We start from the raw sequence: 13,148 nt of genomic DNA on the forward strand, positions 1-13,148 counted from the left end.
ATCACCACTTACAGGCCATTTTCAGGGGCAAGACTGGCACTTTGCTTTGAATTCATTCTACATCATCTTGGGATGCTGTCACTCCTTTTGAGGCCAAGCCCAACAGAACCCCAAGCTGGATGAGGGCCAGCAACCACTCTGCCCCACTCAGGGGAGTCAATGAACACATGAGCATCTGCCTCTCTCAGGGACACTCACAAAGGTCCTCCCAAAAGCAGAGGCAAGACAGTGCATGGTCCTGGCAGGCAGCATCTGTCATCCAGCTACCTGTGACCCTTTGTCATCCCCCCCACGTTCTCCTTACCTCAGGTGTCCCAGGCTGTAAAAGCGAGACTCGCCGTCTGTGGAGCGGACCACCTGCAGCGTGAACATGGGCTGCAGCTGCCTAAGCTCCAGCAGGACGATGGCCAAGTAGTGGATAAAGAGGAGGGCGTCCACGAGGGACACTGCGTATTGCACGATGCCCTGGTAATTGCGGTCCCGAGAGTCTAAAATGCGGACCCCATAAAAAAGCCAATAGGAGATCACGAACAGGAAAACGAGGACCATGAGAAGGGCACGGAACACAAACACCCTGGGCACGTCGGCTCTCTGCTTGCGGAAGAAGAGCGCCCAGGTCCCGATGAGCAGAATGAGGAGCTTGAAAGCCACAGAAATGAAGAGTCCCTCACAAATTGTGCCGCAAGGCTCCAGCTCTTCCCTCCACAGGATCGGGGGTAACAGGATGAAGGCAATGGGGGTGAGGAAAACTAGAAGTCCAAGAAAAGCGGCAATGGTGAGGCCCAGGTAGCGTTTGCAGTCCAGCCCCACGCTGTCCTCCATGTCTTTGCTGATCCGAGCAATGTCCTCTTGGGATATACTGTGCTCCGAGGTGCCCGTGATGGCTGTGGTGGTCTCTCCCCAGTTGTCATCCTGGTGGGAACCAAACAGTGAAGATGCTGACCCACAAGTCATTTGCAAAAGCCACAAAGCAAGCATCTGGGAGTCAAGGGGAAATGGGAAGGCCCACCTCAATTACCCAACCCACAAGCCTTGGCTTGCTAGAAAACGAAAGCTTAACGCTTTTTAAAAAATATTTAACAATATTCATTGCACTTTCTTTTTTTTTATATGTGTTATCCGATCAGAGAAAACACAGCTTAACCTTTCTGTTTGTTTTGGCAAGTCCTTACTATATAGACAGTGGCACTGATTACCAGCCTTCTGTGTTGAAATTCCCAGAGAAGTTCTGAGGGGCTTGGGGTGGTTTGCCCTGCATTAAGAGTCCTGCAGTTAGAGTAACCATGTGAGAACTTACCTATGCAATAAGAACATTGCTGTGTGTTCACTTCTCAATTCATGCTTATGTTACCAAGTCCAACTTTGGAAGTCTTACTGTACCCTCTAGTAGCTCTGAAGAGTTAAATTGTCTAACAAGGGAGCTTATTTTGTCTCACACTCAATTCTCATTGTTGCTGTGTAATACTGCAGAGCTGGCTTCTGTCAGCGTAACCCAGGAACTACAGAATGAAACACAGCCCTTGTCCTGTGTCAACCTCACAATGGTTCCATCCTTGATCCACTATGTCAGTCTGTCTCCTTCAGGGTTTTCTTGATTTTTGCTGATCCTGTCCTCTACCAAGCATGTTGTACTACTCCAAAGACTCGTCCTTCCTGAGAATATGTCCAGAGTATCTTGAGATGAAGTCTCACCATCTTTTTTTCCAAAGAGCATTCTGGTTGCGCTTCTTCCAAGACATATTAGTTAATTTCCCTTTTCACTAAGACATACTTCTAACCCCCAAATCAATAGCTGGGCAAGTTATGGGGAGAACAGCAAAACTTTGACTTTTCCAGTGCGCGTGTTCCCAGCTGAGGAAAAGCAGTGTGACACTCTACTTTTTTGTTTGAGCTTTCAACATGTGTCCCCTGTGGCATATTTTCCACATTTTCACATGTTGGGTGACTTTTGTAGTTTAAAGCACTCTCCAAGCATAGTGTTGAACTCCTATCTATGAGCTTATTATATGCAAGAAGGTGACCACACACCAGTCAGAGAAAATGGATGGTGTGGATGAGCTCTTATTCAGACAGGAGTTGCAGTGCTATTAGTGACTTTAATGGCAAAGAATCAACAATATATACATTAAATAAGATGGTTTTTAAACAGAATACAAATAAGACAAGGCTGTGAATTGACTGATGGTGAAAATGGGGCCAGAGGCTTTAAAAACCCCCACCTCACACAGTCTCTGGGAGTATTAATTCATTAACTCAAGAGCGCTGGTGGCACAATGTGCTGTGTACCTGCACTGCTAACCAAGAGCTCAGCAGTTCAAATCCACTGGCTGCTTCTCAGGAGAAACAAAGGCAGTCTCCTCCTGTTAAGATGTTGGCCCTGGAAACCTGATGGAGGGTAGCTATGGGTGTGAATCAACTCAAGGGCAGTGGGTTTATTAACTAATTCAGTGTTTACAACATCTTTATAGAACATAACTACTGGGAAGAATGAAAAATCAACTGTAAAAGTAATAGTTTACCTACAACTAGTCCACACATTTCATAACTCTTTACAAGATGTCAAGACTCATTCATAAAATATCAGTATCACTCTTAGACCGCATTTCTCATTAACTAAGACAAGATAATGAGATTAAAAATTCTACCTGTAGTCAAAACAGTTAAGAAATTCCTCTCCAAACACATGTTCCCATGACAAACTAAACATACAGGATACAGAAATAACCAGGATTATGATGTGTCTTTTCATGCTTTCAATCTCTTTTTAAATTTTAAGTACTTCCTAGTTGGACTAAGTAGTTTACTCATTTAATGGGAGCCAATTTTTAAAATTTTAAGCCATTTTGCTATTTCATTGGCATCTATGACTGCCTAAAAGTAACACTATAGATAACAAGTACTCCAAATTCACACTGGGTCCACAGAGATTCCTTTTTAACTTGAAAAGAATAATCCCGATGTAGTAGCAAATTGAGTGAAATGAATGAGGAGGTAATAACTTAGAAAAATCTTGTTTAGTTATTGAATCAGCAAGATAAAAACTTCTTCTATAACAGAATAATGACCTTGAATCCAGAAATGATTTGATAATATGATTTGTGAAGTTCACTGGAAGCCATGGGAGTTTTGGTGGCTTAGCAGTAAAGTTAGCAGTAAACTAACCCAAAGGCACAAGGTTCAAATCTTTGCACCAGCTGCTCTGAGACAGAAAGAATGCTCTCCTCCCATGCAATGTCCTGCCTCTGAAAACCATCTACAGCGTCAGCTGTAAGTTGTTTCCAACGCAACAGTATATAACAACAAGCAAGGGATGGTGAAGGTCAAACTTATGAACAATAGTTCTTTAGCTTTAAAAGATCACAAGCCACAAGAGAAAACTGCTACTAAAGACAATAGCCAGAAGCAACTAGGATCCTCATCACTTTGGAAATTGGTCTGGCTGTGTCATAGAAATTTAAATAGAGTCATCCTATCAGGTTGCAAAAAATAATCAGTTTGAATTGTCTAGTCACTCTGTAGGAGAAAGTTTCCTCTCATAAATACTTAGAGCCTTGGAAATTCTTTGGAGGGGCACTAGGACTCAGAATTAACTGGAAGGCAATGGGTTTTTTTCCTTTTCTAGAGCTCTCTGGTGGCCTAATTCATAGAAAGTTGCACTGTTAAACCAAAGACCATGCCTCTATGGTGGTTCCAGGCTACCAGCAGCTCCTCAGGAGAAGAATGGGAACTCTCCTCCGAACTGATCTTCAATTCAATGGAGGATCAGCTAGGCGTCAGTTCCAACTTGATGGCAAAGATGGTTTTTTTGAGTATGTATGAGAGCAATCTCATGACTGTGCTTTCACTCAAAAGAAATGGAAGCATGTGCGCATAATTTAGACAAGAATGTTCATAACAGCTTTATTTGCAAAATCAAAAATGTAGAATCCAAATACTGATGATCAGGAAAACGAACAGCAGAGTGAAGAAAATGAACTGCTGATACACATTAAAACCTAAATCTCACAGTTATAATGCTGCATGAAAAAATCTAAAACTACTTGAATTCCAATTATACAAAACCCTCAAACAGGTAAACTAATGTATAGAGGTAGAAATCAAAACAGACAATCAAAACAAAAGTTGTCTTGGTGCGGTGAAGAAGGGGAAGCCAGACTGGGATGAACACAAGGGAACTTTCTGGCTGGATGAAAATATGTCTCTTGGTGAGGGGTGTGGATGATGTGTGTGTATTCATTTCTTAAAAGTCACTAGACTGTGTTCTTCTGAACTGTTCATTTCTTTATACATATATGACGTTCAAATCAAAAAGAAAAAACGGGTGGAGTGGTGTAAAAACAACAAACGCAAAGATCTTCAACATGGTTTAATAAAACGTGAGTTCAGAGGCCAAATCACACAAGTTACTCTGACTTGAGGATTAAGTACCAGATTCAATGCTTTAAACTGAATCCTAACTTTCCACTGATGGTCAATGGTCCAGTCATTACTTTTAGCATCTTATGGTCACTTTGTGTTACCACAACAGGGCCTTGATCTAGCCAATGACCCCTTTTTCCTGCACACAGGGATCCTAATGAAATCCTCTGCACATTTGAAGAATTTGTGCACTTCTGGGTTTAAAACATGTGGATGTCCATGAGGTCCTCTCTGAGTTTGAAGACTGAAGAAACAACCCAACTCCTTAGGTTTCTGATGAAAAAACTGAGGCTTACAAAGGTTCTGACTGCCTGCAGTGGCACAGCTACTAGAAGGACAGCCTCTAAATACCCATGTCAATGCTATCCCCACCACACCTTCTAGCGTCAACAAGAAAAGCTACCCAGTGAGCCCACAAGTTACATAAAAGCTGCAAAGAAAGAAATGCCTTTGTAATGGGCTAACAGCACATCAGAACTTACATTCAGAATGAAACTGGACTCCTAAAGCACTTACTGGAGGTCCAAACAAGCAATCCTAAAATTGGTCCCACCCACCCATCATCCCTCTACCCATCAATCACTACATCAGGCATTGAAGGCATTTGTTTACCACAGAGCAAATGTCACATTCAAACCACAAATACAGCTTTGGGTCCTGGAGCACCCTGTGTGCACTGAGGAATTCCAATTTGGGCTTCACTTCATCCCCTATTTCTGCTAACTAGTGTGTTATCTGTATGTCCTCCAGCTGTGTCCAGCTCTATTCCTGTCCCGACATCCTTACAGCTGTGTATGCATGCACACATCACTTTGTTTACTCAGGGGCAAGGCTGAACATGCACATACTTCAGGAGCTGTGGAGGGTGTGCAAACATGTTTCTGAGTATAGCTCAGATGTTTATTTAAATGTGGTGGGCCACCAGCCAGTTGAGAATGAGAGAAGAACCCACACAGAGTTTTGTAAAAAATTAATACGCTGTCAATATTATAAAATTGGGTGCTTTCACATGAAATCTTCATTTCCAGCTTTCCTTAAAAACGGCAAGATCCAGAAACAACTGAGCCTGCATTCCTGGATGGCAGTAAGTGTCTGGAGCTAAGGAGGTGCTGTTTCTTTTTCCACAGGAAATGAAGTTTCCCATTTGTCACAAACTACATCACTCCACATCTTTAAACACTGAGGCATGGCACAGATTGTTATTAACTCCCAAGATTATCTGCTCTGTTCTCTACTTTTTTCCTCTCTCTTAACTCAAGTACTCTCACTTCATTAGATTTTCCTAATTGAAAGGTTAGTGGTTCAAATACATCTAAAGGCTTTTCAGAGGAAAGGCCTGGTGATCTACTTTCATAAGGTCACAGAATCACTATGAATTCCAATCAAGGAAGAAAATGGTTTTCAAATCAAGTGTTTTGAGTGTACAAGCCCTGATTTATGTCACATTATTTCTTAGTGATGTTCAGCCTTGAGTACCCAAACTCTCCATCTCTTCTCAATACTGATTAAGGTTTTCTCCTCTCTATTATGACATCATTTTGCAATGAGTCTCCAGAGACTCTAGCCTCTAACTTTTCCCCTCCCTGCCCTGTCTTCAAACTTGCTGGCTGCTTTTCAACATCATTCAAAGTGAGCCAGCCAATCATACTTCAGAAGAATCCTTGAGCTAGCCAATGGCAGCACAGGCTGTCCTTAGACCAACAAGAAACCATGAGACATAAAAAAACTAATTAACATGCTATAAAAACAGGGCAAAAAACCCAAGAGAGCCTATAGCAACAAGCCTTAGGAAAACATTTACCAAAAGGAGCCTTGGCCAAGTGGCAGTATGCTTCTAAAATGCCTGTGATCCTTACCTGAACTTCTTCTGTGCGAGTGGAATCATTTGCCAACAGGGGCTCTCCAGTGGGAGCCTGAATAGTGACAGACTTTTCTGAGCCCCTGCCATCTTTATTCCGGGGTGATTTATGTCTCTCTCTATTTCTCTCCCTGGAAAAAGAGGATAATCAGCTAACACATTCATGTCACATTCATTAACCCTCTAGTTCATCAAAATGTTATACATTTTGTACCCACACAGTGTCAGTGCCCACCCCTCCCTATTTTCCAGTAATGAGGAAAAGCTGAGGTTTCTTCCCTACTTGGTATCTTCTTTCTGTCATTTCATCCCAAGTACCAAAACAAAACCTGGCATTCCTACTCTATCAAAAGTGAGCCTATTTTACAAAATCCAAAGCTGTGTGTTTCAGAATTCCTACAGTTAAGGCTTACTTTTATTGTAAAAACATTACAAACATGATTTGGTTATCATCTCCCTCAACTAATTCACCAGGACTTTTTCCTCCAGTACAACACTAAACACAGAATATTTAAGCTTTGATGTGGGCTACATTGTCACTTTACACCTCTGGATAAGAGAAGAAATTCTAAACTAGTACAGAGAATTCTCACAAATTCAAAACTAGAAGGTATTCCCAAAGGTTTGTAGCTGAATTCAAAGATACTCATAGGACAATAAATCAGGACAATGACACCAAGAGTAGGGTGTGTGGGGCATGTTCACACCTCCTGAAGGAAGTAGGCCACTGCATTGTTTCACCCCAGATGAACTTCCTGGGTGGTCCTCCCGGGTGACTATGAGAGTGCTCTCCTCTAGGTCAGATCTTGAAATTACAAAAGCCATCAATCACTGTGGATGGGAACTGGCCTTCCTGCCCCCAGCTGCTAGCAGCAAAGTCAGAAGGCACCAAAGAAAGCTGTTGGTGTCCCACAGTCAGTTAGAATGTCCTCAGTCTCTTGTCCCAGACTCCTTTCACATCAGATCTTCCTTCAAGCACTTGTCCTCATTCCCAAAGTTTCCTAGACAGGATGGAAGAAGCACTGTGCATATAAATTAGAGAGAGAAATAATCAAATCTCAGCTCCGTGAACACAAGAAAACTTGTGACCTTGAACAAGTTATTCAACCTCAGAAAACCTCAGTTTTCTTTTTTTTTCTCCTTGTGTACCATCAAATTATATCCCACTGGCACAGGAGGAGATTGCCCTTCCTTCTCCAACAGAACATCTGGTGGATTTGAACTGCGTGCCTTCAGGATTGCGGTGCAGTTTTCTTGCCACTAGGCCACCAGAACTCCCTTTTACTTATTATTTGTGAAATGAGGATTATATACTATCATATAGTAAAGGTATAAAACATAAAGCCATTCAACCAATTCAAACTGATGGCAAGTTTTGCTTGAATTTACAAGCACAGAAACTTCTATGCAAGAAGACTGTGGATTCGTATCTCCAACCTTTTGGTTGCCGGTCCAGTATGTTATGCACTATGCCTCAGGGGTCCTGAGAATATATATATTAATGCTCCATATATGAGTGCAGAAATTATCGAGTAATATCATTAATATCACATGCAAGCAAGATTCTGCTGAAAATTATCCAAAAACGTTTGGAACAATATGTCAACAGAGAACTGCCAGATGTGCAGGCTGGATTTAGAAGACGTCGTGGTACTAGGGAAATTATAGCTAATGTTAGATGGATCTTGGCAGAAAGCAAAGAATACCAGATGAATGTCTATCTGTGCTTCAATGACTATGCAAAGGCTTTTGACTGTGTGGATCACAACAAGCTGTGGCTGACTCTAAGAAGAATGGGAATCCCAGAACATCTGATTGTGCTAATGCGAAACCTATACTTGGACAAAGAAGCAGTCATCAGAACAGAGCAAGGAGACATTACATGGTTCAAAATCAAGAAGGGGGTTCGTCAGGGATGTATTCTGTCTCCATGCCTTTTCAATCTGTATGCAGAACAGATCATCTGAGATGCTGGGCTATATGAAGAGGAATGTGGCATCAGGATTGGTCATCAACAATCTGCGTTATGCAGATGACACAACCCTGCTTGCTGAAACTGAGGAGAACCTGAAGCACTTGCTGCAGAAGGTCAAGGACTGCAGCCTCCAATATGGACTGAAGCTCAACATCAAGAAAACAAAGATTCTCACCACTGGACCAATTGGCAGCATCAGCACGGATGGTGAAGAGATTGAAATAGTTAACAGTTTTAGTTTGCTTGGCTCCACAGTCAACACTCTTGGTAACAGCAGCCAGAAAATCAAGAGAAGAATTGCATTGGGAAAGTCAACTGTGAGGGACCTCTCAAGCTTACTGAAGAGCAACAATGTCAGGCTGGAGACTAAGGTGTGCCTAATCTGGGCTATAGTCTTCTCAATTACAAGCTATGCTGGACAGTGAATAGGGTTGACAGAAAGAGAATTGATGCCTTTGAGCTGTGGTGCTGGAGAAGAGTGTTGAATATACCATGGACTGCTAGGAGAACAAACAGGTTTGTCCTGGAGAAGGGGAAGCTGGAATGCTCCTTGGAGTCAAGGATTCTGAAGCTTTGTCTGACATACTGTGGGCATGTTGCAAGGAGGGACTAGTCCCTGGAGAGGGACATCATATTGGCAGAGTAGAGGGGCGGCGAAGGAGAGGAAGACCTTCGATGAGATGGATCGATTCTGTGAATGGAGCGGTGGGAATAAGTGCGTTTGAGAAGGCTAGGTTGGCACAGGATAGAACAGCATTTAGAGATCTTGTACATAGGGTCACTATGAGTCGCAAGCAACCCCTTGGCACATAACAACAACACCAACAATATGGGTGCAGGATTTCCAGGGTGGCTCAAAACAATTATGTGCTGAGCTAATAGATAAATAAGGACGAAAGAAGAAGAACTGATGCTTTTGAATTGTGGAGAGGAGTACTGAACACCTTATGAACTGTCAAAAGAACAAACAAGTCTGTCCTGTAGGGGAGTGCAGCTAGGATGCTTCTTAGAGACACAGACGGTGAAACTCCGTCTCACATCCTTTGAGCATGTTTACAGGAGGGGTCAGTCCTTGGAAAAGGGCATCACACTGTGAAAAGTGGAAGCTCAGATAAAGAAACACAGACTCTCAACAAGATGGACTGACACAGTACTTGTTTAATAAGGGGCTAAAGCAGATCTGAGATGGTGAGGATGAGGAAAGACAGGACAAGGTTCAAAGCCATTGTTCACAGGGTCATTCTGAGGAGTCACGGTCAAGTTGATGGCACCGAGCAACATCATCATCAACACTAGATAAAAAGGTTGGTGAGCTGAAGCCACTCAGAGATATCTTGTAATATTGGCTTGGCAATCTGCACCGGGAAGGTCACAGCCTTTCAGACCACATAGATCAGACACACTATGCACACACCAGAATTAGACAGCAAAACAATGCTGTGTTGAGAAGCCAAGGGAAGATTTTACAGCACAAATACTCTCTTAATGCTCATCCTCACACGTCTCCCTTGACAGAACACTGCAGCTGTGAAATATCCCTCGGGAGCTACTTTGGGAGTCACGGTTGGACCGTGACCATAGATAGTACATGAAGCTATGTGCCCAACTACAATCGCTTCAAAAGACACTCACTGGGAGAAACTTTTGGGGAGTGATTTCCCATTGCTTGGTCAGCTGGTAGGATGAGGATTAGCCTAAGAAGTCAAGAATTGCTACACCAGCAGACCACCTTCTTTAGCTGAGGGGCGGGGGTGCCCTCTATTTTTGTCCATTTTTCCTCTCCCCGACTACCCTCTATGATTATCATTTCCTGTACCATCAGCCAAGTCACATGCTCACTAACCTATCTATAGTCCCTCAGGGTCAAATCCTGTGACAGCAAAAATTCCACAGGAAATCAGAATTCTTTCACTGAGTGCCAATTCTTTCAGCCTGAGCACTACAGGGTAGAAACACAGGTGGGGAGGTCCCCAGAGCTGGGAACAACCCCTCCAGAGCCAGCTACCACTCTTATCAGTCCTCAACTCCCAATCCCTAAGCTAGCTCTTAAAAGGCCAACATGAACTGAATAAAAACAATTCTCTAAAGTCATTTTCCTAAGGAGATCTGAGGCAAACCAAGTAAAGCCTATTACCTGATGACCGAACACTTCTCATCCTCTGGAGAAAACCTAACCAAGGCTTCCCAAATCTGAGTGCAGAAAAGCCATCAATCAGGGTGGAGGTAAGTGTGGATTCATCTGTTGGCCCCAAGGCCAATTAATCACCTCTAGAAGGAAGACAGCAAGAATTTACACCTTCATCAGCACCTCAGGTGAGCAGGATGTGGCCAGTCCAGAAAACCTCTCCACATCCACAGTCAGGGACAAAGGGGTGCTGGAGTGGTTCCTGAAATGTCTATCTGTCTGTAAAATGCATCATGCCCTGCACACTGAAAGGCCTCCATCATGGGAGCCACGGACATAATGTGAGCAGTACAATGTAATGAGGCTTCTTTACAGAAATTTCATTAAGTAGGTGAGGCTGGGAAGGGCTTGCAAAAAGCCTGCATAACAAATGAGCTGATGCCTACTGCTGATAGCCTTCCATTCACAGTCTATTGAGAGCTGACTGCAAGGAAGGTGCTAGCAAACTCAGTACCCATGTGAGCTGCTGGCTGTACTGGACCTCCTGATCTAGGGAGCACTCTTGGTATATAAATCCCTAGTTCTGAACAACTGCTCCAGAAATGTCAGTGAGCCAAGTCAGGACGTAACAGACCATCCAATAAAAATACTGCTGTTCACTGTTTTCCAGTTTGCAGTTATGAGCTGGAGGATGGCTGCCTGGGTGCAGCAGGCACCCAAATATTCCATATGCTCTGACATAAGGCAAACCTGTGGCTACTGACTACCTTCTGGGAAAGGGTGTCCCAAGCAAGAAGACTATCAGTTGCTGGTGTCTTGAAAGAATGGAAATAGATCAAAGAGTAATCAGGCGATTCAGGAGCCGCAAGGGATAGGCTATGAGGAACATAAGCATGTTTGTGCATTTTCAAGCCTGCAAAGCAGTGGAGATCACCCATGTGTCTTGACTGGCAGGTGTGTGCCAGGCTCAGGAATCTTAATCTCTCTATCTGTCTCCACATAGCATCTGCCCATGTGAGTAAAGATAAGTCTATTTGTGTGAGTGTATGTGCATGCAAAAGAGGCAAGCAGAGCAAGAGACAGCATGCAGGAGGTGTGGGCACGTGTCTGTACCTGCGTGTCTGTCTGTATGTATGTGAATGTCTCTATTTAATCCAGACTAGAGCTGAGCCGTGAGGACTGCTTTAAAAGCCCTCGTCCCCAAGCCGGAATTCCTGTCAATTCCATACTGTCCCTCCATAAGGAAAGCATTTCCTGGGAAGATTATTCAGTCCTGTTTCTGTTTGCTTATTTCTATTTAGGGAGAGCTGGCCCCACTGGTTCTCCTCTCTTCCCTTCTCTACACCACCCACTACCTCTCCCTTCCACTACCTCTCCCTTCTCTCTACTCCTGCAGCGGGGGGCTGACTAGGGAGCTGGCTGGCCCTCTCCTCCACCACCAACTGGGGCAAGATGGCTTGGCACAGGACAGACAAAACAAAAGTACCAATTCTGTCCTACCACTGGCAACTCTATTCTTCACATGAGTTACCTTCCACACGCCTGTCCCTTAGCCAGCCCTCTCCAACCTGCACAACATAGAGGGGAAAAGCATGAGCTTCCAAAAGCAACAGCACATCTAGCCTGAGACATGCCTTACAACGTCTAGTAAATCCTGTAGTCATTCTGTGCCTCAGTCTGATTTCTTGTAAAATAGGGATCCCATCACTCATCCATTTAGGACATCAGAGCTGTGAGGATCTGGCAGAAACTACTTAAATTAGCATACTGATGCTCTTTCCCTGTTGGGGTCTGCATCATTTTCCCAGGATGCTAACTGGACACTCTCTGGAGACTCCAGGCATTGCAAAACTAGGCCACTCACCTCTTTATTAGAATAGAGTCAACTGGCATCTGCCTGGAAGCCGGCCAGTGCTCAAGGGCAGTCACAACTCCATTATCTATATCCAGTGTGGTGCAATTTATCATTCTTCTGAGTCACACTTTCCCCATTCTGACTTTCATTCAAATTCCTTATACAATCAAAAATGTCAAGAATTGAGGGAAAACAAAAATAAGGGGGTAAGAGAACTAGAATAACAGAAAACAAAACAATTAGAACAGAATTAAAGGGAATGCTGACTTACTAGGAGAAACAGAACTTCTGCCAATGATTAATTTGCCTAGAAATTATCAAGTGGAGACCTAATACGCTGTGTAAACTTTCACAGAAAACAAATAAGGAGTGGGAAGGATCCTGACACATAATTAAGGCAAAGTAGCCTTCCCAGGGGCACTCAAGGAAAATTTCTTGGGAAATACAATACACTTGGTCATGTCTAGGGACCTGCATTCAAGGCGGAACAGGGTACTGTTACTGTTTAATATTCTTAGAGGGGCCTCAACTAAGTATTCCATACACGTACAATCTACAGGTTATCCTTCACCCCATAGTTACTGCTATGGCTTGAAATATGTAACATCCCTTCAAAAAGAAAATATGCTCAACTTCTGGTCCCTAAACCTTGGGATAGAATCCTTTTTGGAAATAGGGTTTACTTTTGTTGTAATGCTTTCTCCTTACTCCTTATGAGGTCGTGCCAGGGTAGATCCTAAACCTAACAATTTATAAGAAAGTCAGACTAGACACAAGGAGGAAATGAGAGGGCACTATGTTAAGGATCATCTATGAGCCATGGCATGTCAAAGAAGGAACCATGGAATGTCCAGAGTTAAGGTCAAGAAAGGAATCCACTTGGCTGAACCTCAATTTAAACCTTAATAAAGGAACT

At 43.3% G+C, this 13,148-nt stretch overlaps 1 protein-coding gene across 3 annotated transcripts in view; it reads right to left on the reverse strand.

Moving 5' to 3' along the window:
• The window catches only part of VANGL1 (VANGL planar cell polarity protein 1), a 63,155-nt gene that overhangs the window by 30,728 nt on the left and 19,279 nt on the right, over positions 1 to 13,148 (reverse strand). For 2 of the 3 annotated variants that reach the window (XM_006895675.1, XM_006895674.1), the window contains exons 3-4: positions 6,276 to 6,408; positions 305 to 912 (exon numbers count right to left, since the gene is read on the reverse strand). In XM_006895675.1, the coding sequence (XP_006895737.1) occupies positions 305 to 912; positions 6,276 to 6,408 (741 nt within the window). The remainder of the gene's footprint in view (positions 1 to 304; positions 913 to 6,275; positions 6,409 to 13,148) is intronic. The other variant, XM_006895676.1, reaches the window with a different exon arrangement.

Source organism: Elephantulus edwardii, unplaced genomic scaffold, assembly GCF_000299155.1.
Source record: "Elephantulus edwardii isolate Elephantulus edwardi_28Jun2011 unplaced genomic scaffold, EleEdw1.0 scaffold00174, whole genome shotgun sequence".
NCBI classification, from domain to species: domain Eukaryota; kingdom Metazoa; phylum Chordata; class Mammalia; order Macroscelidea; family Macroscelididae; genus Elephantulus; species Elephantulus edwardii.